The sequence below is a fragment of the Symphodus melops genome (genome assembly GCF_947650265.1).
Source record: "Symphodus melops genome assembly, chromosome: 1".
NCBI classification, from domain to species: domain Eukaryota; kingdom Metazoa; phylum Chordata; class Actinopteri; order Labriformes; family Labridae; genus Symphodus; species Symphodus melops.
In genome coordinates, this window is record NC_136691.1 from 32,825,805 (window position 1) to 32,852,574 (window position 26,770).

Consider the following 26,770-nt stretch of genomic DNA (forward strand, 5'->3'; position numbering starts at 1 on the left):
CGAAACCAAAGTTTCTGCTTGGTTAGCATGCTAATATGCTGTTTTTTTGGTTGAATGATTCAAAGAGAAATCCTTTTAGTTAGAGAAGACGGTTTGTGAACAAAAAGAAGACAACTCATGTCGTGGATTAGAGCCTCGGATTTCTAAATGTCTGACAACTTTTACAAAGGACTGACTGAACTCTTTCATGAAGTCCTATGCATTTCATGATATTAATGATGATGGTGATGAGGGGAATGTTTTTGTTCGATAATGATGATTTTAGCAAGGCTTTGATGCTGATTAAGGAAAGCTGTTTAAACAAACTGACTTTGTTTCCTCCTTTCTAGATCCTCTTTTGTGCTGAATTTAGATAAAAGCGCCTGCTACACTGTAGAAATAATTTGGCCTCAACAACACTGAAGATACAAAAGTTGTATTTGTGGATTCTTTGTTGGCTTCTATTATAAAGCTTATTGATGCTGGTACATTTATAGATCAATTCCAACATTAGCTAGAAAAACAAGACTTTAAAGGTTGATACATTTTTATTTGTTGTACTGGAGTTTACAGGTTAAACATCCACTGAACACATGTAACATTTCTTTCAAATATAAAGCATCGTTTCATCCTTACAAATAAAACATCGTATGTACACTGTCAAGAACACCAACACATATTATAGTATAAATCACACCCCGAAAAATGAGGTGATCCTAGAATTTACCACTCCACAGCTAAGAGTGAAGTCTATATACACTTTATACTTTAATCCACGTAGCTTCCTGAACTCTCTGAGGAAAGGTCTCTTCAAACTCACAAACACACACACACTCACACACACACACACACACACACAAAAACGCACACACGTCAAAAATCAATACATGACGAAAATCACAAATGACAGTTGTTAAAGAGAAACATCTACACTTATTATGAAATAATTTGTCTTTCAGTTCTTCATCATTGATTTAGCATCGCCATTGTTCCCACCACTTCTTATAAATGTTGCCTTCTTTTTCTCTTCTGAACAACCTTCTCTCTGTTCGCCGTCTGCGGAGAGGACTCAGAGTGATACAAATAAATAAAAGGTGTTTGAATTAAAGCTTTCTGCTAACAGTGCGTGCTCCTCAGTGCTCCTCGCTACTGGAGAAGAAACACACCTTTAGTGCCGACAAACTGTGACATCATGGTGGCAGGAATGTTAAAGTGCAAGCGAACATATTGCCTGGTCGTGTGGGAGGGGGAGGCAGGAGCTCACCCAGCTGACGGACAGGTAGAGGGCGTGTTTGGGTGAGGGGGAAGGTGCAGAGTCATTGTGTAAGCCCCTGACCTGGGTTTGAGGAGTCCTCCTCCTCAGTGCCTGAAGGTGTGGATGTCGTTGTGGAGGCTGACCAACGGGATGGACGACCCGCTGTGTGTATGACAGCTTGCACTGCAGCTGCAGCGCTGGATCCACATGATGTTTCTGTAGAAGCCCTCTCCGTCAGAACAGTGGAAACGGAGCCTCACAGTGCGAGTGACAGAGGGTGTGCAGCAGCGGCCGTCTGTACATGTCCCACAGGTACGAGGGCGGTACCGCTGTGACGTCCAACATCCAGCAAAGGTGATCCTGACCGGTTCCTCGGAACGGACTGTTTTCTGGCACTTCTTCCCCCTCTGGAAAAAGAGACAACATTTACATAACCTCATTAATGTCCTGATGAATTTCATCAAGGTTTGACTGAATGATCATTTGATCCTTTTGAAGGTTAACATAAAACCAAGGGAATATTCTTCCTTTATCAGAAAACACACTGCCGGTACATCATGTCTGTGTTCACAGCATCCACTGGAGGAAATCTCATCAAAGCAGATTTCACCTCCTTCTCCTGAAACTCTGTAAAAACGTTTGGATGGACAGCAACCTGCTGATCACTCTCCAGTTTTTATGTTTTAACTGGGTCAGGATTCCTCTAACGGATGAACTTCTGGTTTTCCATTTCAGCTGAAGAGCGTCTGTCCAGCTCTTTTTAGTTGGTGGCAACTTCCCTGTATCTACAATTTCACAAGTTGGCTGCAATCTGCCTCCCTGCAGTCGTCTGCTGTGATAAAATTGTTAAAAGGATGCTAGAAAACATTCATCATGATGCAGGTGTGTAAACAGCCGAAGTAAAATAAACTTTGTCCCGTACCAAGTGGTAAAATAAAGATACTGAACATCCATGTTCACATCAGGTTAGCAGATTCCTGATTGTAATACTGAGGTTTCTTATCTCATCCCTTCTTTGAAAGACTTCTCATCTATTTTTCAAATTAGCTTATTTTAGTCTAATTTTTCAATGAGACTGGATGTGTTTCTGGAACATTTCTAACATACTGCAAGATTCAGTCAAATTCAAGTTCAGTCATTTCTTAGCCTGGCAGATTCAGCCTCACCAGTTTGAACCTTTTAAATGAAGCTCTTTATCTTTGTAATTCTCCAGATGATGTATTTTAAATAAAGGAATATCTGCGATACTGATATTCAGATTATTTTTTTTAAATGCTTGAAGATGTTTTGTTAGAGTTTATCCGCAGTTGTGCAGAACTTAGCGTTCAGGAATCCCAGTAGATTTTTCAAACAGGAAGTGTGCCGACCAAAATCTACCATAGGTGACAATCTTGCTATTGATAAATGCAGCATACAAAAAATATCCAAACTATCTCTACTCGATGCATTTGTGTTTCTTTAACAGACCTTGTTAGCTAAGGAAAGCTGCGGCTCACAGTGCCGGATCTGGCACAGTCTGGTTTCTCGGACCAGCTGACAGTCCGGGTTGTTGTTGGTCACTCGACTGGAGATGCCCATCCCACATGTGGTGGAGCACTGGGTCCACTCTGTGGTCTGAGGGAAACAGCGGGATTCTAGAAAGCCCTCGGACAAGGGGAACGACACCATCTCTGTGAGAACAATGAAAAAGATGGTTAAAATGAATCCTTGCAATCCTTTAGATCGGTGGTTCTCACCTGGTGGGTCAGGACCCAAAAGTGGACTGTTTTCCCTGTGAGTAATTCAGGGTTACCATGACTTCATCTGGTAACATGGAGGAGGCGGGGTTTATGGCCTATACTGTCAGCAGGGGGAGCTCTAAATCTAAATATATTGTTCATTATTTATACCGTCTATGGTCCAACAGCCCGCTAGGCTAGTGACTTCTCAAACATCAGTGGCCAAGTACCTTAACTTATTGTCTATTCGACTCTATGTTGACAAAGCTTCCTCTCAATGGTTTATATGTCACAAAATAAACATCATGCTGTATTGAAGAGCACTTGAAACTAAAGGCCAAAAAGTCCTTTACTAATGTCATGAAGGTAAAGTGGTTGTTTCCTAATAGTCAATTTCACTTCCTCATGAAATCAGTAGAGTTGCCCCCTGCTGGCCATCAGTGAGTGCAGTCTTTTGGCACTCCCTTGTTGGTTTCTGAGGCTCAGTCCACTTTTATTTACAGCCTCAGGTTTTGGCTCATCTCCTGTTCACGACCATGAAAAACCTCCCCGAGTCCGTCCTTGTGTTGGTTGTGGTCATATTGAAAAGCATTGCTGTGATGGTTACCTCTGAGCGTGGCCCCTCCGGTGGCAGCTGGGTGTCGGGGATGCAGCTGGGCCTCCAGCAGGGCACTGATGTGGTTGGGGAGGGGCAGTCCGTCTGGCAGGGAGGTGTGTGTCAGCTCGTCTGGCTCCTCACTGATGTGGTTGTTGTCGTCACACACCCATTCCTCACAGCAGCCGCCCTCGGGCCTCGCCAGCCGAGGCCGTGAACAGCGCCAGACTGGAAGAGGGATTCGCTGTGGGCAGAGGGGCATGCAGCCCACCACCCGGTCCATGCAGGTGCACTGGTGCTGGCAGTCTGGCTGGAAGTCCTCGCCATGCTGGTACACCCGTCCGTTGAACTCGCAAGGCAATCCCTGGGCCTCAGCTGTCAACATGCAGACAGGAAACAGGAAACAGAGCTGTGAGGAGTGACCTTTAACCTCATATAAGGACACAGAGGAAGACCAAAGTTTGAACACAGAGACCAGAGAAAACCAGGCTGTGCAATAAATATAATTTGTGCAGAATGTTTTTTGATAACATGCTTTTTGAATAATTAAAAAGTGCGGCATTGCAATTAATTTTGTGAAGCTTTGTCAGTCCTATCTCTCAAAGTTCAGCAGGCTGCTTCACTTCCTATGATGTAACCTGGAGCTCTGTTTATTTCACCTTCCCTGACTTGAAAACAACATCTTTGAAAACCTCACAACTCCAGTTTTTCTTTCACAGGTTTCACATTTTCTAAATTGTTTTCTTCAAAATACTTTACGACGTCTTGTATGTTTAACCAGACTTTAAGGAGTTCAAAAAGAGAGAGCGTAGAAAGACCTCATATAAGTGTTTGGAAAGACTCAGTAAGTCTGTAAGGACTTAAAATCAACAGTTTCCCCTGCAGAATCTTCTGGACTACCTTTTTTTTAATCTTGAAAAATGAGCAGCGTCATTTTTACAAACACCTTCAGATTTTAAACAAGTGAGACAGGAGTTATTGAATGTGAATACAAATCCCATAGATAGTTTTTAACAAGTTGTCTGAAACCCAAGGAAGATTAGAGTTTACTTTTTATACGTTTGTTTTTAACAACGGTGACAGTGAACGCAGCTCCACATCGTTCATTGCACGTTATCGAGGATTCAAGTGAATGAAACTAAATGGTTAATTCTCGTGCGGATCTCATTCTGTCATTGTTTCCTCTCTCCTGATTGGTGGCGGGATTTCACTTCCCTCACTGTTTGCCCACAATTAATTATTTTACTTTTTATCTAATATTTCTTTAATTTAGGTTATGACTTGTGTTATATACCGGCTGCCATTGTTTCACCTTCCTTTAAGACTCCGGGGCCGGATTTGTTCATAAGGTCCTCACCTGGGCCAGAATATTTTTACCAACATAATTTTTGACTCCACACTTGGATGTAAAGGCTGCCAGTTGTTTTATGATAGTAAGTGAGGAACGTTATCAGGTCCAGCAGTATCAACACCTTCTTCAAAATGATGAAAATCACTGAATAACTGTTTTGTGATCGGACTTTAAAAAGCTCAACAATAGTGAACAAGAAATACAAGTTTCAGAGAAAGTAAGAGGGGAATGAGTTCAGTTTGAATAAATCGTTACAACAATAGAGTATGTCTGAGTACACATTTAAATATCATGTAAGAGTCAAACACAAATCAATATGACAGGGTTTAAAACAAAAATAAATAAACTTAGGAAGAGTGTTTTATAGGGTTTTAGAGAAAAGGTTAACATTTAGTTCATATTACAGATAGATTCGTTAGATTATCCAATTCTCTCAGCCTCACCTCGACACAATCCTCTGTCAGGGTCTCCTCCGGCCCCCAGGTGGCAGCGTAGCCCCTTGATGTGATCGCAGGGTTCAGTGGAGCTGCAGTCCTCATTGAACTGCCTCGCGCAAACTTTACAGCAGCCACAGTGGTCTGTCACCCAGCTGACGCCCGGCGGGCACATTGGCGCTGAGGCTGCGCAGGAGCACTCAGCAGGGCACTCTGCCTGAGGAGCAAGGTCAAAGGTCAGGGTGTGTTTTAGTATCAGCATCATACAATAAGAATGCCTATATCTGTATGAAATTACACAGCAAAAAATGAATACAAAGAAGGAAAATAACTCACCATCACTGCAGCGCTGCAGAGCAAGAGCAGAGAGGAAATGATCTGCTGCAAAGTAACAGGGCTAAGCATCCTGACGGCAACACACCAGCCAAAATAGAAACAACTTCAAACAGAAGAAAGAAATATACAATAAGATTCCACGTTCCAAAAAGGAAAAAAAGTCTTGATTTTCAGGCGCAGGATGAAAATGTATCCACAGTTCAGCGTCTGTGCACCGTGCAGAGGTACACCCGTCTGCTCTGGTCCTGGTGTCAACACAGGTCAATTCAAGCTCAGCTCTACTTCATAGAGAGGTTTCCCTGAGCAGGGGCCTGTACTTATAGACACACATGCCCCCGCCCTCGCTGTGACATCATCACAACTCCTCTCAAGACAGCTGGAGGGTGTCCAGAGGAGGGAGGGGGAGGAGGAGCGGACTGTTTGTTGGTGTCAAATAGTGACAGAGACATGACTCAAAGAGTGAACATATGACCTTTAGGAAAATGTCAAAATGTATGCAAGCAACTAATGGTTATAAAATTCGTAGGGAAACCAGGAAACCACACTTTGATTTATGAATCATATTTAAGGGGTTATAGAAAAGTCAGGAAATCTGGGAGAAAAATAATAATGGTAAACCGGACTGGTGTAATGGAAACCCAAAGCAGGGAATCCCGCTCCATCAGGGGAAGTGGTGATGTGGAGAAAATCCCTGTGAACAACTCCTCCACCAGCTCTGGCCTACTCTGCTCCTAAGGACACAGTGCTCAGGACTTCCTGTGTCCCCTCCATCTCTTTCCTAACGGGCCTCATTCCAGGAAACACAGGCCTGTCCTCAGGTTCCCATGATTGGTAGGAAAAACTCTGCGTTGCCATTGTCATCCAAGGGCACGTAGAAAGTGTTTTGTTGGAGAGCAGGAAAGTCCTCACATTAAGCCTTGGCACGGCTGTTACAAAACATGGGAAATGTAATTTAGTGCATTTGATAACATTATGTAGAAGGTCTCTCCTGGGTCCCTGAAAACAACATGATGTGTATGACCACTCAGACTGTGGACACAACAAATATATAACTGCACTTAACTTTCTGTACAGCTGTTTATTATCGGTCTAACTGTGAGAAAAATCTACGGTACAGACTAACCTCTTCCAGTCTGGTCTGTGCACCGCCATCACTGCACGGACCGCAACGGACAATCAGGACTGCAGAAAAGATCATCGGTGTCGACCTTCCCCCCATCCAGGACTTATACTGGTCCAGGGTCAGGAAACGGGCAGGTAGCATCACTGCAGACTCCACACACCCCGGACACAAGCTTATCAAACTCCTCCGGCAGGCGTTACAGATCACTGTACGCCAAAACACCCCGTCATAAGGACAGCTTCTGTCCCCAGGCTGTCACTCTGATGAACACTGAACAAGTGTCAGACCTGCTGCTGTGAAATAACCCTGGAACTAAACTGTCACTGTGAATGTACATATATGAGTATATATTCTTTAATTTGATTGATCAATCTACGCACACAATGTAAATACTGGTTAGTTTAAAACAGCACTTCCAACATGGCAACTGACAAACGCTTCAAAACTAAGCTTCAAAAAGCATTTGGTGATGTCACAGAGACTGCGTCCATGTTTTATACAGCGGTTGGTCACAACTGGGCCGGTGAGCAAGGTAATCATCGTTAACAAAAGCTGCGGAAAAAATAAAATCTAATATGCAAAAACATTTAAAGGAAAAATGTGCAATATTTCAGTAGAAATCCAGTACTGTATATCTTCTGTAAATAACTCTCCGTGATGTTGTCTAACACAAATATGTGCTCCACTTTGATAACTTCTTTGAGTTATCAAAGAGAGAGGGGAGATTGGTTGGAGGTGTGTCGCCGTAGGAGAGCGAAGGTGTCGCCAAACAGCTTGTTTGTTGTGGTTTGATGCTGGTGCTCAAGGGCGACATCTACTGGATCACTTCTTCCTTTAAAATAACTGACAATAACATCAAAAACAAAGCTTTAAATAAAAACAAAAACTAACTTAAACTGTATTTTGTGTTTAAAAAAAATTAACTCAAATCAAATTAGATAGAAAATGTCATTAGTAATAATCTTTAAACAAATTAAGAGACACATTCTTTAAGGTTTGTCTCAGGCACAGTGGTTTTTTTGGATGAGGTTTTGCAGGTTTTGAAAACAGTATGATGTTCATTTTTTTTGGCCTCCCCTGGTCTTGACCCTGACAAGCATCACAAAGGGCCAATTACAATAAAAACTTTAAATATAAAAACTTTTAATTATGTAGCATCTTTTAAGAGCAGAGAGTCACAAAGTGTTTTACAAAAGGATGAGAACAAACAGAAACAAATCAACAATATACAAAAAAGATTAATCAAATGAATATAAACAAATAGGTTATTAAACTTGCTTGACGTTCTGGTTGAGAGAAGACGACTACTGACTGAGTCACAGCCGCCCATATGGAACTGCATGTCATTCACATAACACTGGTGTGAAATATCTTTAAAGCTGTTTATTACGTGAACTCGTGGAAACAGATACAAGGTGAAAAGGATTGGGCCGAGGACAGAACCTTGGGGAACTCCACAAGCCATTTATGAATTTGAGGATGTGTTGTTGTTAACTGTAACAGAGAATATCCTGTTGGCCAGGTAAGAGGAGAACCAGCCTAAAGAAGAACCAGAAGTGCCGATCACCTGCCTTAGCCTTTTAATCAATGTATTGTGGTCCACAGTAATGAAAGCTGTGCTGAGATCCAGCAAAACCAATACTAAATGAGTTGCCTGAGGGACCCTTAGCAACCTTGAAAGAACCACCAGCCATCACTCAAAAAAGTACAGATCATAGCGTTTTTAAGTAGTCTCAAACCAGATCGCATGGTTGCAACTGATTCAAAGTCATAACAGAACTATTATTACCATCGTTTCAGGGACATGCAGGAATATTTTTGTGGATTTCAAACGTGGATGCCATGGGGTTTCAAAGTCTTTCAACAATTTCTGGCATTAAAGAAAATGCATTTAAAGATTTAAAAACCTCATCAAACCCTTCACACACAGCGGACTTCCTAAGAGCAGGTGTTGTAGCTCCAGAGAGTAAATACAACATCAAACCAACACACAACCACCCAGACACCCATCCGGCGGGCTGTAAAACCACCGGGACGTTACAGTGGGGAGGTCGCTGGGGTGAGGTGGGGGCTGAGGGTGAGAGCACCTTGTTGGGCAACGGCGGGGAGGAGGGCAGCAGTCTGGATTCTTGACATTCCTGGCCCACAAAGGCAGGATGTGTGTACTGGCCACGCTGCGTCGGACACTGATGGAGGAGTGCGGGGAGTGGGGAGTCGGGGAGGGTTTGGAGGGGTTGCCAGTTTGGCAGCCTCCTGCCTGGCAGTGTGCCAGCCATTGTTTGTCAGCCCGGCAAACATTTCCAAAACACATGGAGGTCAGGACTTGTCGGCCGATTCATCAAGCTGTTGTAACATGTTTGTTTTCTAAGTTTGATACCTGACACCTAAAACCAGCCTGAAACGATCATGATCAAGAGTTCCTAACATATTGTCTTACAAATGCTGGTGAAAACGCAGCAAACTCACTTTTCTTCAATGTGCTCTGTTTCACAGCAACAGACATGACAAGATGTCCATGATGTGTAGCACCAAAACCCTGGTGAACAACTCTGAATCACACTTTCATAGCTATCCAAAAGGATAAACAGGAAGTGTGTGCAGCATGCAGGAAGAGTGCAGTAACGCCTGGGTCAACCACAGAGAGCTAAGAAGACACAACAGGAACCAGACAGGACCAACAGCAGTGAATGGATTAGACTGAGTTTACATTGGACTCAAATAAGAGCTCATGAAAGGCAGAGTAGGAGCTTGTACATATTAAAAAGACGCTCACAGAGGGCTAACTGGGTTATAGAAGAAACTCTCCACGGTGTCCACATTGTAGCTTTTAGCTGTGAGACAATGTCAACAAATAAATAAGGAGATCACAGGCCGATTATTCCATTACAAGTCAGACTCATTAAACATGTTTGCTGTTGTTGTAGTCTGGTTAAGGATTAAGTGATCATCATGCTTGCAGGATGTGCAAAAGATTAAAGAAAAGGCTTGATATAAGAATGTACCCTGATGATGATATCTTTTATGATGCATGAATTGCATTTGAATGCACTTGTTTAATAGGAGCAATGCAATTTAACATAGTTTTAAAACAAAGCATGAAACTGATTTGTTGAATAAAGAGTAAGGTTTGTAATTTATTGAACTTGTTAAAATACAAAAGACAGATAAGAATAAGCAATAAAGAAGGGAAAAAAACCAAAACAAAAACAAACAAGATCCTCTGCACCAAAAAAACAAGTCAAATGATAAAGTTCATGTTCAATAGAGATAGGTAGAAGTTAAAACAAACAAAAAACGTTTCTGGTCCTACCCCCTCTTATTTATTTATTTATTTATATATATATTTTTAAAAACATTGGTTAAAAAAAAAAGTTTTTCATCCATCAGTGTATGATGTAGAACTTCCTGGCTAACAAAATTAAGTGTTTGGACGAAGTAACAACCAAATAACAAAATGATGGTCACAGATGAACCAGAATCCTGGAGACAATAAATAATCAAACAGAAAAATCACTGTCCCAGCTCATAATTATTCAATGTTCAATATTCAATATTCAATTTTTTTAGTTTGAATAGTTTTACATTTTCTCAGCTCATCATCGCAGTTGTTCCACAAACTAACCCCCTTTGTTGTTTTGCAGCTTGTGTTTGCTTTCTCTCATATGGAACAACTCCTTGATACAATGAGCTGTTTTATTGTCGATCAAATCTTGACATTTGAGTGTTTTTAGTTTGATAAATAATGGATTTAATATTATATTATATGTTATGTTTAACACAACCACGTGTACAGATGTTGGACAACCAAACCTGGGTCAGACACATCATCTTGAGGTGCACACAATTTCATTATTTCTGTCTGGATAAACTTTCCTGCAGCGACAAGAGGCCAACAAAGGCCCAGTTTGATGATCTGATGATCAGTACCAGGACTTCTCTGATGGACACCACTTGTGTTTGTCCGCTGAGTGATAGTTTCATTGTATCTACAAAGTCACATGCCAACATACCAATTTGTCTGAAATGAAAAACCTCATGCTCGATCAGGTCTATCTATAAAAAAAGATATATTGTTTTTCTTTGAGAGAGTTCAGATCGTTATCAGAAGTGGGCTCAGTGCAACAACAAAAACCCCAGATAAAAAAAAAAATCTACCAATATGTTGTGAAATAAATGTCCTGCAGCCAAATCCCTGTACCTGTTTTTTTCATTGACCTTCACAAAGAAACAGGGTTTAAATGAGTCTGCCTAATAGTATTTATGGAGACAACTACCTGATTGGAAAAGATCTCTGAAGGAATCTAGCTTTTGCAGTTAGTGAAGCCAGTCTCTGCAAAATCTTAGTCTTTGACTCAAAACTCTGAGTGGCTAACACTATTAGATGTGAGAGATTTAGGTCTTTTAAAAGTCTTTTCAAAACGTTTTTCAAAAGTCTTTCTTTGAATGGAAGGCACTATAGGCATACATTTTGTCATTGCCCAACCTGCTGTGAGTATACATGTACGTTCAGCGTGATTTCAGCTGTCTGAGAGTGTCTGCGTGTTGTATACTGTGTGTGAAGCTTTCACTCATGACACCGCCTCCACAGGTCACGTTTCCGTCACATTCCTCATGCTGGTGTCCTTAATAAGCTCCTGGTACACTGCAGACATCACTCAACCCCCATTACCCAATGGGTTCCACTTTCCTTCCACTCGCACACTGTCTGTCCTGTACACACTCCTAGTGAGCAGCAGCATCTGAGCACCAGCCCAGTATTAGATTTCATAGGTGAGTGTGAGCAGATTATGTCATGAGCTGTGGTGCATTCGGATGCCCATGACTGGCAGCCGACATTTGAACAGCCTTGTGGTGCCCTCAGGTATAAAGCCTCAGGTATGATGATCCACTTCAATAAGTCATCTACACAATGGAATTCAGCTCTGTACTTCTTTCTTAGGACATTAATGTAGGATTTGAACTCATCAACTTTAAACTTAAACAATATAACAAATATGTCCTTGACCGTTACACAACTCTTAACATGAATAACTACAGAACTATGATTAACTACAGTTAAAATAATTTACCCAGTTATATTAGAACAAGACCAGCTTAAATTCATTTAAAAAACAAACCATTTATTTCCTGCTTGGCTAATTAACAACTCCTTCTTGTTGTGCTTTCTTTTACATTTTAAGTATGTTTTCTGGTTAGCTATTCTCATATTTGTTTGAACTACTTTAATAACTTCTCTCTGTGTTAAATGTTACCCGTTAGGAGAGCCACTCGACAAGCCCCTCTGGGTTTAATTGGCTTCTCCAGCACATTTCTTTCATAAGACAAGACTTATGAAACTTTTTTATTTTATTTAAACGAATCCTACTGTTTGTTTTAAGTGTATAAAATATCAAAATATTTCAAAAGCATTTTAGGACTGAAATTAGTTGTAATGCTTTATTTAATCCAGGAATGTCATTGTAAAAAGCAGGCACACTGAAATTTGAAACTGATGTAGAACCGTTAACAGTGAACTTCAAGTGATTCACAATCAGGTCTTTCTCATTTACCCTTTATTTTTTTGTACTCACGGTTCAGCTGTTTGGAAAGACAAGTCATTTCAATCTCTCCCTAATTTGTGACTCTATCCACTGTACTCTCTGTCCAATAAAGGCACACTAATTAATATACATATATACTGTATATAAATGTATTTTTCATTGGATAAAACAGCAGCTACAGAAATCATAATGCTTCCTAGATTAAGCAATTTTACAGTATCACCTTAATTCTGCAGACAATTTGTAGAAGGAGTTTTTCATTCAACAAAGAAAGCACCACAGTATTTTCAGACTTCTCCGTTCTGTGCTCAGGCACAGTTCACTTCCTTGGGTTTGGCACATTTCGGAGGTGTGTTTGGGTACAGTACACTTCATGCACGAGCACAAGCACGCTGACAGCCTTCATTATGGAGAAATCCAGAGTTTTATGGATGTATCTGACTACCATGACTCAAAATTAGTCACAAAGTAGCTGTCATGTCCTCCTTGTTGTTCTCTGATGTGTGGACAAGGACTCGACTACAAGTGTCTTTTTTTATTTTTTTATTAAGTTACAGCTGTAGCTGATTAAAATTACTCAAAATAAGCCGCAAAGTCAGTAAAGTAGCTGTCATGTTCTCAGTGATAGTCCTGATGTAGTGTGACCGTGGACCGTGCTGAGTGGGGGAATGGTGCAGCATGGGTGAGGTGGTGGCTGAGGGTGACAGCACCTTGTGCGGTAAGGCATGGTGACCACGCTCTAAAAAGAAACCAGGTTCGCTACTGAATGAGATATGAGATATACTGCTTTTACTGTTGCTGCATCTATTACAGTATGAGGAATACGTTTCGAATGACAGCTGAGGCCTGGCACACGCGGAAAGATTTTGAAATCATGACAGATTTAACAGTTCAGTTCTTATAGTGTGTGCAGAGCAAAGAGACGATCGTCTCAGCACACCACACACTAACCGATCTGTTGTCCTTACAAGCAGAGGCTCCACTGTTACTTAAGAGTAAACAAACGTGATGGTCAAGCTAAATGTGGCTAGCTGTTAGCTCGCACATCCAAAACATTTTGGTTCAACTTCTGTCCTTGTCAGTAGGATAGAGGTTTGTTTTACAGGACAGGTTGTAAAAACACTTGTTCCCACCTATCAACAAGTCGGTCTTGAATTTATGACACCCATCTCACTTTATGCTTTGCGATTGCTGTTATCTCCATGGTAATGTTTGTTGTGCTTCCTGATTCAGTCCGTAGTCTGTCTTATTGGCTCTTGTTTCATTTCACATGACAATTAACAGAGTCCATGCTCAGCAGTGCTCTGTGTTCACACAACAGGATTTGTTATTGTAAATATTAAACACCATTTCACAACGTGGCGGCCTGGTTGAACTCACTATAAACAAAACTCAGGAACATCTTTGGAACCATAGATATATATAAACACTAGATGACTTACCCGTGCTGTTTGTCAATGGAGAGCAATGTAGCAACGTGGCGGCCATTTTACCACAGGCAGCTGGCCACGCTCATGATGTCAATGGAACATGTACTATTTAAATAACCCCAACTTGATCAATTTTCAACCAATTTTCAAACGGATTGATTTGTTATATACGTCAGAGACTTAGCTGTCAAGTATCTTGTCTTTCTTGGGAAGCTCCTGAAGGCTACCCTAAAATCTAATACAAGATGTATGTTCCAGCATACTCAATGCCTCATTTTACCATGATCTTTCATAAATATTAAACAGATAAATGAGACACAAGGCATTTATATTAAATAATTATTTATAACATTTCATTCTCCCAGGTATGTTACATCAGTAACATGTAGTATAATTTTAACTAAATACATAACAGTGAAATATAGCCTCTGTATTTATTTTAGATATAAACATCAGTATCATCTTTCTCCTGGGTGGAGCTGAGAAGGAACAGCATTTGTTTCTAATAACTGTAATGAAATAAAAAAAATCACAGAGATATTGAATAATTTACAATCCGTTTGCTCAGTGTTTTGTTTTTTTCTGTATCCAACCACACCATGTCCATGTTGTCCTGCCAATTCCCTAAAGTAAACAAACAAACAAAACAAAAACCCATTAAAATTCCAATAATACAACTGCAATTTATTATTTAGCCTGACGCTTACTGTATTGTATTTTCAAAACATGTAGACAACAGATTAAAGATATAAGTCTGATGTCAAATGTCTGGGACACCTTTGTTATGCAGCTACAAGGTGCACGGTCCATAGAAGCCATACAAACAACAACAAAGACAGTCAGACAGACAAAAATGAGGTTGTATTAAAAAGGTATTGGTTTCATAGGAGACTATAAATAAAACTCGATTGTCATCTCAGCCTTGATAACTTGCACAAATACATGGGACACAACTATGTTGCACCATTAAGTCGTTTGTTGAAAGCAAAAGCGACAATTTCAACATGTACAAACATCCTATGTACTTATAATACTTATAATAAGATTTGTAATAAAACTAGCCATTTGTAAATCTGCAATATTTCATGTGGTTCAGAGTATTTTTGTTGATGCAGATCACTCACTTTCCATCTGCTACCATAGAGCGCAGGACTTCATTTGCCTGTGGTAAGATGGCCGTCATCTAGTGTTGGGAGGCGGGCCCAAAACTGGCAATGTATGTATGTATATATATATATATATGTGTGTGTGTGTGTGTGTGTGTGTGTATATATATATATATATACACACACACACACACACACACATATATATATATAATTTTTTTTAAATCAATTCTACTCTAAACATAATGTGTTTAAGACATTGCAATCATTGTATGAAGGACAGAGGATGTAGAAAAATTACACTTTTAGATGTTTGAAAATGGATATTTACTTGTTCAATAAGGTTTTTCTTGGTCGGGTTTCCATTAGCAGACTGAAGCAGTACCACAAACTTGTAAACTCTCAGGATGAATAAAAGTTAATGAAAAAGTCGGCCTGTCCTGCATATGTGGCGTCTGCAGGTGTGGCTGTCCTGCAGCTGTATACAAAAGAGAGTCGTGATTGGAGCTGGCAGCTGCCCAGGCAGCGGGAAGCTGTGGCCTGCACATTCCTCCATGGCATCTAATAGGAGTGATGACAGCAGGGAGCACAGAGCAGCAATAACTAGCCACAGTGCTAGCAATAACCTGGCCATTGTGTGTCTGGCAGGAGCAGGTGTGCTGCAGGTACTGACGGACACATCCCTTCCACATAGACGCTTGAGGTATGCAGCACGTTTATTTAAAGAGCAACGTGCAGCTTGGAGACCTTAGAGAATCACTGTGCAGGAAAATGGTTTATAAAATTTGTTCATGAAATAAATGAATCTGGAATCATGTTGGACGTTTTCTTTTATTTCTGGATAAAAAAACCCAAAACAACCTGAGGTAACATGGGGGAGTCCCACTGATTAAGGTTGTTAAACATCAATAAACAGGCTTCTGTGTGTTATCAAAGAGACCATGAGCAGGGCAGGGTTATGAGAAATAAGGGCAACAGGGAAGACATTGAGCTGTGGTGTGAAGTGAACCAGAGGAGACAGGGCGGGTGTCATGGTGACGACCGGAGTTAGATATGCATGTCTACAGCTGTGTGTATATTTTTAAAGGCATCTTATCACATATAAAAGGCTGTCACTATATAATCATGAGGAGCGGTAAGTGGGAGATTAAAACTTACAGTTATTAAAAAGCGAGTTTTCGCTTGTAACAGGTCGTATAAGTGCACTTAGGCATAATAGCACTTTGCAAAGACTACAGCCGACTACCACATCAGGCGGCAGTAGTCTGTCATCGCTTTTCCAAAAAGGGAAAACCAGGATGAAATGCAGATGAATAAACCATTATAATAGGAGAAGACAATTTTCTCACTGCTGTAACTCAACACTCGTAATATCTTTCTCATGAAAATGGCACTGGCGTCAGTCCTTGGTCTTTTATTAGTGGAGCAAGAACAGAAGAGACGCATCCATTTTTCTTTTTGTGCACTGGCGCTCCTGTTTTGCTTAGCTGAACAGCCAATCAGAGCGATTCCTCCAATCAACTGCGAAAGCCGACGCCGATTCAACATTTCGAATTGACTGAAGAAACACAGACGGGGGCCGACAGACAGCGACGAGCCAGACACACCTCAAAGGTCAAAGATTACTCCTCAATGACCCTCTTGTTGTGTCAGGGCCTTTAGTGCACAAGAAGACATCACAATGGACTTCAATAGACATCACACATTTTCTCTTATTTCAAAGTACATTAAATCGTTGTTCACTCACAGTTAAGTCTTTCAAATTGAAGTTATTAGGCATAATATGAATATTCATAGCATATGTCCGGTAGTTTTTCTATTTGGCTAGACTTCTGGGATTTTAACGGCCAGATGAACCTTAAGAAAATAACTGGATCATTAACACTGATACGCAGTGACTGACTTTTTAACTTTACCAAAACGAGAAACTTTCCTTTGAAAAAAATGTTTTCAAAAAGCTGATGCTAAAAGGCCTCAAATGCGGTGGCTGTTGCACATAAAAGGTGGACTCCGGGAGGATTCTTACTCCATAAAATATGATCCTAGATAAAAAGTGAAGATACGTTACAAAAGACTGACAAAGGTTCAGAGACACAAAACAAACTTCTTGCATGAAAACACCCAGCGCAGAGTTGAAGAGGGAGCAGGATTTAGCTCAAAGTGACAGAGGCGAGAACCATCAACGCAGACGCTGCCTTTCCCTCCCGTGAACCTGAGGTTTCTTAAACTGTACGCTGCATATTTAGTACACGAGAATAAACAAACTGGTATTTCAAAGGGACTTTAGTGTGGGAGCTGGCGGCGTTGCACTCTGACAGAGCGTGTCCTGTTAGCTGGCAGGGGAAAGGTGGCACCACTACACAGCGCTGCCTGTGATTCAGAGGGGAAAATGTTATCACAGTAAAGCCGTAAACAGAAAACGTTCCAGGGCTCCCCTACGAGAACTGGGACACAAACACATAAAGCTCACTGTACACCAGGCTGCTGGAAAACCAATATACAGTAAATGGAAATTAAGTCACTTTCAATATAGAAATGACAGCACAGAAGCTATTGTGTGTGTGAGTATGAAACAGGCCTGCCTAAACTCAGCGTTGACGTAGCTCATTGAAGTTTCCTTTAGCTAACTAGCAGAGATCATTTGTTTGCTCAGCAGCGAGCTGCATGCACCAATAACCAATGACAAATATTCAGTGTTATTGACGTCTAAATTTAGGCAGGGAGTGTTTTCACTGATATTTAAGTGGATTGAGGTCATTTATTCAAAGAGCTCTTTGAAACCTCTTTGAGATTTTGGATGTACAAAATATTTCAAAAGGTCTGAATAATTTCAAAGTGAAAAACATGGACCAACCTGAATGGACAGGTTATCTCCAGATAAACTCTGAACACGATGCCAACTGAAGGAAGGGAAGTTAAACTGTAAATGAGCCTGATTTTAGTCCTCAGAGCGGTCTGTGGCAGGACTGATCAGGTTAGAGGAAAGTCATGTAACACAACCCACAACCTGCTATTACTGGCATCCATCGTTTAGGTTGGACGATACATTAAAGAAACTTTATTGCCAAGACGAGTATACAGTTTCATGAACTTGAGTACATTGTTTTGACGATGTTTTTTGGTATCCTGTTTTTGTATTTGTGCATATAAACATCATAGCTAGATTTCAGAATCCGGGATAAGCCCATGTCCTGATTTTGCTACTTGCAGAACTCCAAAGAAGACATACATACGTCTTACATAACCTTAACATTTCTGACAGCGATGACTACCTGTGCAGTTGCGGCCTCAGCCATGTGACACATCAGCAAAACAAACGTGATAGCAACAACGACAGCGTCTTATTCTTAAACGACAAAGAAACTGAGTGTCATCTTATACTAATACATGATTATAAAATGTAGGTTTAGTTGGGAGAAAGCATCAATAGGCTGTCCTTATAAATCTGTTGTGAAACACCTATGGTGGAACAAGTCAGGCCACGTTGAACAGTACTAAATAAAAGTTAACACTGTAAGACCCTGTCCAACCAGTCACAACTGAGTATCATAACCCACCGCTTCCTTGTCCTAAGCAGTGGCAGTGACAGGATGACACCAGTCAGAGTTACATTTTTAATTGCTGTCCTCTCCAGCTGCTGGAAATGAGGTGGGTACGTCATATCTTCAACACGTTGTTGGTCGTTAAACGTGCTCAGCCTGCAATATAAGCCACAGTGGTCTCAGATGGTTTGTGTTGCAAACAATAAACAGACAGGCACCTGCATTAATACGATGTAGTAGTCAGAAGCCGGGATAGTAATATTTATCATGTATACAGGGATCTGATTAACCAGGTTTCACTGTGTGCATGTAAACGCCATACCCTGTAGTGTGTATAAAGTGAATGCAACTTCCTAAACTATAACTTACCACGCAATAGGCCAAGCTAGCCCGAGCCACCCATTGGGGTTTTGCACCTTCCTGTCTAACTTGAAACCGTGATGCATTGGAACAAGCTTCATCTGTTTGGTCTTTCACCTCACTATGATTCTATTTCCCTTTGCCTCAACGTCCACGTCTGTTATTCGTCAGCTTGAGTCATGTCCAATTGCTGAATTGTATCCACTCCTAAACTCAAATGTGCACTGTCATTGGCAGAGGGAGACACAAATTCGCTCCCCGCCCAGAAACATCTCAAATCAACCCAAACAATACACTAAATTACAGGCAGAGGACGGTCTCTGCAAACACCTGCACACATGGAGGCACATAAGTGAATATTGAGAGGACAGTAAAATTTACATTTCATCCATCAGAAAGTTAAAGATAGAATAAATGGCTTTTAAAGAAAAACATTAAATATAGATGGACTAATGTTTTTCTTTAAACTTTACTTTAACTTTCTGATTGATGTCCCACACAGCGCTGCATGATAACTACACTCAGATGAACTTCTGTCTACTTTGACACTGAAGCTTTCTGTTCAAATAAGTAACTCCAGAAAGAAACAACAACAATGACAAAAATTGTCAGAAGGCAGGTGACAAACCAATGGATGATTTAAGGATCACTATGTTCATTAGAAATGGTTTTAGCCTCCAGCTTTCTCTTTCATGTTTCATGTTTGGACAAATGTAATACAAAATAAAACTTCTGAATGGTAAACCTTTGGAAATACCGTAAATTCCGTACTATTGAGCGCACCTGGATATAAGCCGCACCGGCTAAAAATAAGTAAATAAATGTATTTGTACATATATAAGCCGCACTTGATTATAAGCCGCAGGTGTCCACGCTATAACAAGAGCTATTTACACAGACGTAGGCTACCGGTAACATCCGCAAATACTGTAGCGTCCGTACGGACGTTAAAGGACGACGAGAGCGTTCAAATAATAACTTTTACTTAACCCGATCACTGTCGGCCGTGACCACGCCGTTTACAGCAGAGAGCAACACATAACTTGCCGTAACAATCCAACTCTCTCCCCCAGCGTTCTCTCATACAGCCACTCAACACGTTCTCGCTGGTGCATTCACTGACTCTCCACATAATCGGAATTATGAACACATTATCAACTACTGACTTTACAACATGAACCGTTACAATACGAAGCCTAGCCGACGGTGTCTGTAACACGGCTGATGAAAAAGATGACCGTAATATATTTCACAAGAAAAAGTCCATCCATTCACTGCCTCAGAATGACTTCATTACTCACTTCCTCAGTCTCTGTTGTCGCTGTCAGTGTCATCTTAACGTGCAGCAGCTCTGTTAGCTTCTTTGACAGCCAGCTCGATCGCCTTTAACTTGAAAGCTGCATCATATGTATTTCTCCGTGTGTTTTCCATCATGAGGGTGCGTGCATGAAGCGCAAAATGACTGATATTAAGATCCGACGTGACGAAGTCAAATGTTTTTGCGGCAGAAGCTCATTGTCCCCCATAAAAAATCCATGCATTAGCCGCACCGGAGTAGAAGCCGCAGTGCTCGAAGTGTGAGAAAAAAGTAGCGGCTTATAGTCCAGAATTTACGGTACATGATGAACACTTTATGCATGCTCCTTTGGTTTGTTTTTCAGAAACAGGCTGAAGTTGAAAACGTACTGAGTGAAGTGAAGTCTGCCATTGTTTAAATGCCTGTGTTGTCAAGTTGTTTGTGCAGTTATCAGACCTCCACATTTCATCGTCATTATAGTTGATGACGTGAAAGGCACAGTATGTAACTGTGACACCTAGCGTTTCAAATGGGCACTCAACTCCCTCTTCAAAACATTTGAGTTTTATGAAGGAAACGTGTTATCCATAGTTAGACGCTGAAATGACTTGAACAGTTTGTCAAAAGGTTTAAAACCCAGCTCAGCTCCAGCTCTCTTTTTAGACTGACTGTAAATTTAGGCAGAAACAAGATTTCCAGCATTGCTTCTGCTGCAGATGAACCTCCGAAGCCCCCTGCAGTAACAGATTGGTGACGTCACAGTCTATTAACAGTCTGTGGTATTTCCCTCAATCCCCCCTTAACTCCAACACAGTTTTGGCAGATGGTCTCCTTGAAGTTTCTGCCTGTCAAAGGGTTAGCCCTCCAGTGAATTCTGGGTCCTCTCCCAGTTTGACGTGCCCCGCAAAACCTCCAAAGGAAAGTGTCCCTGGGGCAACCCTGATTAGATTCCCATATCAACTGACTTGCAAAGCAGTTCATCATATTTAAAATTTCAGTGGTAATAAATGTAAGTCATGCAACCCAGTTTAACTCAACTCACATCAAAGTGTCCACGCTTCAACGCAGAAGAGCTTAAAAAAGATGAACACAATGCCAGTACAGTGAGTACAACAAACAGAAAACACCCTGCACAAACACAAGAAAGCTGTTTGAATTCACTGAGCCAGGAGTTCAGTGCTGAACACATCAAACATAACAACATCATCAGCTGGCAAAGGAGCAACGCAAACCAGCTGAAGACGACGGCACTGAGAAAGTGACATCATGGTGCCACCCACAGCAACCGTCACATCAACAACATCAACACACAAACACACACACACACACACACATGCTCATCTGTCACGCTGCCTGACTGCCAGTTTTTATGAAAAACCACTTTACTCTTTTTTTCACTCAATATGTCGAACAGCTGAAGGGCATTAAACGTATAACTCTTGATGTTTTTTCCTCTCTGTAGTTCACACAAACCTGTTGATAAATTCAGGGCAGTCAGATGGTCATATACATCCGTCTTTTCACATGTTTTAGTTCACATTTGATCATTATATTCTATTTTCAGCTGAGCTACATATAAAGGAGAGTGTCATTATCAGAATAAAGAAGAAGAACTCGTGGCTGAATTAGATTATGGGCTAGAGGTCAATTCATAGTTTGTATTTAAGAACTGAACCTTACGTCAAGATTTGTCCTTGTTTAGTTTTCTAGTTGTTTTTCAGTGCTTTGATTTTTGTTTTCAATGTTTCCAGTTTTATTTTTTTCTTGCTGTTTCATGTCTGGTGTTACGTCTTCCCTTTGTGTGCTTCCTTCTCTTTTTGATTACCTTCACCAGTTTCACCTGTGTCCAATCACCTCCATCTAGAGGGTTAGGGTTAGGGTTTTCTTGTCCATCTGTAATATGTATTGTCCAGAAACTTCTCCCTGTTGGACTTCTCATTTCAACTGTTTTTTCCTCTCACACAAAGTCTTTGAATGCCTTTTTAATCTTAATCTTTATATTGTTATTCAACTAGGATCCATCCATAGTTTTTAAACACTATGACACCTTACTCAGACAGTCCAGCCAAGACTGTCCAGAATCAGAGTTCATCTAAATTCATCTTGACATCACTACCACAGTTTCTTTTGCAGCTTTTTGAAGAAAAATACAAAAGGCCACCACAAAAAGCACAACTGTGTAACAAACAGCCTCATGGTGGAGCAATGAGAACTGAGTGCAAGTATTTCAGGCAAATTACTTACCAAGTAAGACGTCAGGATTTTGAAATACACATAGCGCCCTCTGTGGGTAAAATTATATAACATCTCTGTCTTGAAGTAAGTTATACTTCAACCACCACAGAAACACGTTTCCAAACCTGTAGTGGCGTGTTTAACCGCTGAGTCACAGAGAAGGTGTGGTGTGCCAACCAATGCCACAATATGAAGCAATGACCTCATTTCAGGAAAAAAACTACATAACATCTCAGCTAAATGTTGATCATTCACATGACCGACAGCCGGACTCTGCATGAGACAGTCCAGTAGAAAAGTGTTGTGTTTGAATATTAGATTATGCATCTTTGGAAGCTGATTTCATTTCTCACCACAGGAGGATGTTATTGATGGAGAAACACACACACACACACACACACACACACACACACACACACGTGTCAATATCCTATAAAGGGACCATCTTCCGAAGATGTTCATCCACATACTCTTCAACAAATATTTATTGAACACATCCTTATTGAGTGAAAAAGTAGAGAACTGAAGAAAAAAGACCAAACACACATTTTTAGATAAATAAATATAAATCAATAACCTGGTGATGATAAAAGCCCTTCTTCATTTCTGAACCTTGTGAACATCCTGTTTTTTACCCTTTATGAACTGCTTCCTGTGTGGTGTTGACACACGCATGTGTGTAAATATGTGTATGTATGTATATATTGTATTATTTGTATGTTAAAGATATTTAGTATGACCTATAGATAGACCCACAGTTACGATGAATAATGTATATGCTGTGTATTTAAATATCTGGATGTATGAAAATAAGAAACTAACAGGATGAGTAATGAATAATGGAGAAGAGGTGATTATAGTTCAGATGTCTTCCAACTTATTTTCAGATGTGTATATTAAAATAGAAAGTCCATCTGCTAACTCCATGAAATAATAATATTTTGTGTTGTTGAAAACATTTGGCTGCACAATAAGTGTTTATAACAAATCCATTGGGATTATCTTAGACAATATAATTTGTTTTTATTAATTACTATTTACACCTGCATCGATGTAACTTCATGCAAATCTGGAAAGAAATCATGTAATTACACCTCTATGGCCACAGAGGGGGACAGACTTGGAAGACAATATTGATTAACTTCCCTGAATACTGCTGTTACATGTTTACACACCAGTAATGACTGATTTGTGTTTGAGTCAGGTGCATCCCTCATGAACACGTAGGAGCAACGTGATCGTCTTCTTTTCCTTTTTCAAGATGAGCAGGTAAAGGAGGAGAGGTTTGTTTTCTGCAGAGAACAGGGGAAATGTTTTCACTAATTTAAATCTGTTCTTTACACACTAAATATATTAATAAACCATCTTCACTTATCAGAGGAAATATTTGACTGGACCACTCTGATGCTCTAACCAAAGTAATGTCTAAAAGCCTTTCACCATAAAATATGGATTGTATGAAAACTGTTGCTGACATTTTAATAACAACGCATGTCATGGGGGAATGGGAGGAGGCAAACAAGTCCATCAATTGTATGAGGAATGGGGAAACAAAGTTAAAAAAAAAAACAATTACATGGGCTTCTCCTATTCATGACACAAACCAGGGCTTGATAACCCCTCCCTCTCCTGCCTGCACTCAAAGATCTACAGTTTGCAGATTGGTTTGACCAACATCAGCTGACATTCACAACACACACACCCACACATATTTTGTAGATCAGAGGTGTAAGTAGCAGGAAGTGAAACTCAGACAGTCATTGTGACTGAGAGGAGAAATGGCTCAGAAAGGAGTTCAGCTGGACCAGGAAACCTTCTCTTGTTCGATCTGTCTGGATCTACTGAAGAATCCGGTGACTGTTCCCTGTGGACACAGCTACTGCATGAACTGTATTCAAACCCACTGGGATAAAGAGGAGAAGAAAAACTCCAGCTGCCCTCAGTGTAGGCAGGCCTTCCCAGTGAAACCTGTCCTGTTGAAAAACACCATGTTGGCAGTTTTAGTGGAGGAGCTGAAGAAGACTGGACTTAAAGACGCTCCTGCTGATCACTGCTATGCTGGACCCCAGGATGTGGCCTGTGATTTCTGCAACGAGAGAAAACTGAAAGCTCAAAGATCCTGTCTACAATGTCTGGCTTCTTACTGCGAGAAACACCTGCAGCCTCACTATAAATCACATACATTTGAAAAACACAAGCTGGTGGAGCCCTCCAAGAAGCTCCAGGAGAACGTCTGCTCTCTTCATGATGAGGTGATGAAGATGTTCTGCCGCACTGATAAGCAGTCTATCTGTTATCTCTGCTCTGTGGAGGAACATAAAGGCCACGACACAGTCTCAGCTGCAGCAGAGAGGACCGAGAAGCAGAAAGAGCTGGAGGTGAGTCGACAACACATCCAGCAGAGGATCCAGCACAGAGAGAAAGATGTGAAGCTGCTTCAACAGGAGGTGAAGGTTATCAATATCTTTGCTGATAAAGCAGTGGAGGGCAATGAGAATATCTTCACTCAGCTAATCTGTCTCATGGAGAAAAGACGCTCTGATGTGAAGCAGCAGATCAGATCCCAGCAGCAAACTGAAGTCAGTCGAGTCAAAGAGCTTCAGGAGAAGCTGGAGCAGGAGATCATTGAGCTGAAGAGGAGAGACGCTGAACTGGAGAGGCTCTCACACACACAGGACCACAACCAGTTTCTACTCGACTACCCTTCACTGCCACCACTCTGTGAATCTACACACTCATCCAGCATCAACATCCGTCCTCAGAGGTACTTTGAGTATGTGACATCAGCTGTGTCAGAAGTCAGAGACAAACTAGAGGACGTCCTGAGAGAGAAATGGACAAACGTCTCACAGAGAGTGACTGAAGTGGATGTTTTATTGCCACAACCAGAGCCCAAGACCAGAGATGAGTTCTTACAATTTTCATGTGACATCACACTGGATCCAAACACAGTAAACAAGTATTTGTTATTATCTGATGGGAACAGAAAAGTAATACAAGTAAGTCAACCACAGTCTTATTCTAGTCACCCAGACAGATTCATTAAATGTTGTCAGGTTCTGAGTCCAGAAAGTCTGACTGGACGTTGTTACTGGGAGGTGGAGTGGACAGGAATAGATGTTTATGTAGCCGTCGTTTACAAGAATATCAACAGAGCAGGAAGCAGGAATGAATGTGGATTTGGATACAATGACAAATCTTGGGCGTTATATTGTGTCAAAAACATTTACCACTTTTATTACAATAATGTCGACACTCCTCTCTCAGGTCCTCAGTCCTCCAGAGTAGGAGTCTACCTGGATCACAGAGCAGGTATTCTGTCCTTCTACAGCATCTCTAAAACCATGAATCTCCTCCACAGAGTCCAGACCACATTCACTCAGCCTCTACATGTTGGACTTTGGATTGGCATTGGATCTACGGCAGAGTTTTGTAAACTAAAATAGATGTAGTAATTTAAGGGAACAGTGGACTAAATTTAAAGATGATCCAAAAAGGACACTGTTACAATAGTCTAGTCTGGAGGTAATAAATGTATGGTCGAGGGTCTCTGCAGTTGAAAATGAGAGAAATGGGGGGAGGCGAGTGATGTTTCTGAGATGGAAAAGGCTATTTTGGTGATGTTTGATGTGCTTGTCCTAGAAGAGGGTTTGGTCAAAGATGACACCAAGGTTATAGATATGGAAGGAAGGGAGCACTGTAGAACCATCGATGGTGAAGGAGAAGTTGTTTGAGGATTTTATGTTGGATTTGGGGACGATGATGAGGAGTTCTGATTCGTCGCAGTGAAGTTTGCGAAAGTTATCTTGAAACCAGGATTTTATTTCTGTGATGCAGTCAGTGAGGATTGAGTGAGTGGCAGGAGTGATGCTTAGTGGCGATGTGGAGCTAGATGATATCTGAAAAGCATTGAAACTGGAGTCCATGCCGGCAGATGATGTGACCAAGAGGGAGTATGTAGTATGAAGAGGAGAAGTCCTAGTATTGAACCTTAAGGAACACCTTAGGAGAGAGGAGCAGTGGTGGATTTGCAGTGGTTTATGATAATGAACTGGTATCTGTCAAAGGGGTATGATTAGCCAGGAGAGAGCAGTGCCAGTGATGTTGAAAGTGGTTTGAAGGTGGGAAGGATGCTTTGATTCATTTTCATGCTATATTTTTGCCGGTGCATATCACCACCCGCTGTCTCAGAGTAAGAAGTGAATCGTCACCAGCTGGAGCTATGTGTGCAAAAAAAACCCCCTTGTCTTCTAAAGCCTAGTTTATACTTCTGCCTCACGTCAATGCATGCCCTCGGCGTAGACCTGACGCCGTCATTGAGCGTTCATAGTTTTGCTTCGAGGGAATGTGATGCTCTGCAATTCACCGCCAAGCCACTTGGGGGCAGTGGCAACGAAGGAGACGTTTGCGGAGGTGGTCTGTCCGACAACTAAATCAATCGAGGCTGAAAATGGGTGAATTTAACAGAC

General features: G+C 41.0%; 2 protein-coding genes across 2 annotated transcripts; one reads left to right on the plus strand and one right to left on the minus strand.

Moving 5' to 3' along the window:
- Positions 1-508: 508 nt before the first annotated feature.
- ccn1l2 (cellular communication network factor 1, like 2) lies at positions 509-5,940 on the minus strand. Its single transcript, XM_079352478.1, has 5 exons — positions 5,669-5,940; positions 5,342-5,549; positions 3,560-3,922; positions 2,702-2,904; positions 509-1,641 (listed from the first exon to the last, which is right to left on the minus strand). Exons 1-5 carry the CDS (start codon positions 5,735-5,737, stop codon positions 1,339-1,341), a joined length of 1,146 nt encoding a protein of 381 aa, XP_079208604.1. The 5' UTR covers positions 5,738-5,940; the 3' UTR covers positions 509-1,338.
- An 18,139-nt stretch (positions 5,941-24,079) lies between these two features.
- LOC306829414 (tripartite motif-containing protein 16-like) lies at positions 24,080-26,050 on the plus strand (the record flags this gene model as incomplete). The annotated part of the gene is made up of 1 exon (XM_079352457.1): positions 24,080-26,050. One exon carries the CDS (start codon positions 24,080-24,082, stop codon positions 25,745-25,747), a length of 1,668 nt encoding a protein of 555 aa, XP_079208583.1. The 3' UTR covers positions 25,748-26,050.
- Positions 26,051-26,770: the final 720 nt, after the last annotated feature.

Bases quoted from the DNA above. Each gene is read 5' to 3' on its own strand.
- ccn1l2 (XM_079352478.1), bottom strand. From the start codon at position 5,737: ATGCTTAGCCCTGTTACTTTGCAGCAGATCATTTCCTCTCTGCTCTTG. The intron at 5,550-5,668 runs GTGAGTTATTTT...CTTGCTCCTCAG, and splicing joins TCTGCAGCGCTGCAGTGATG to GCAGAGTGCCCTGCTGAGTG. The intron at 3,923-5,341 runs GTGAGGCTGAGA...GCATGTTGACAG, and splicing joins TGACAGAGGATTGTGTCGAG to CTGAGGCCCAGGGATTGCCT.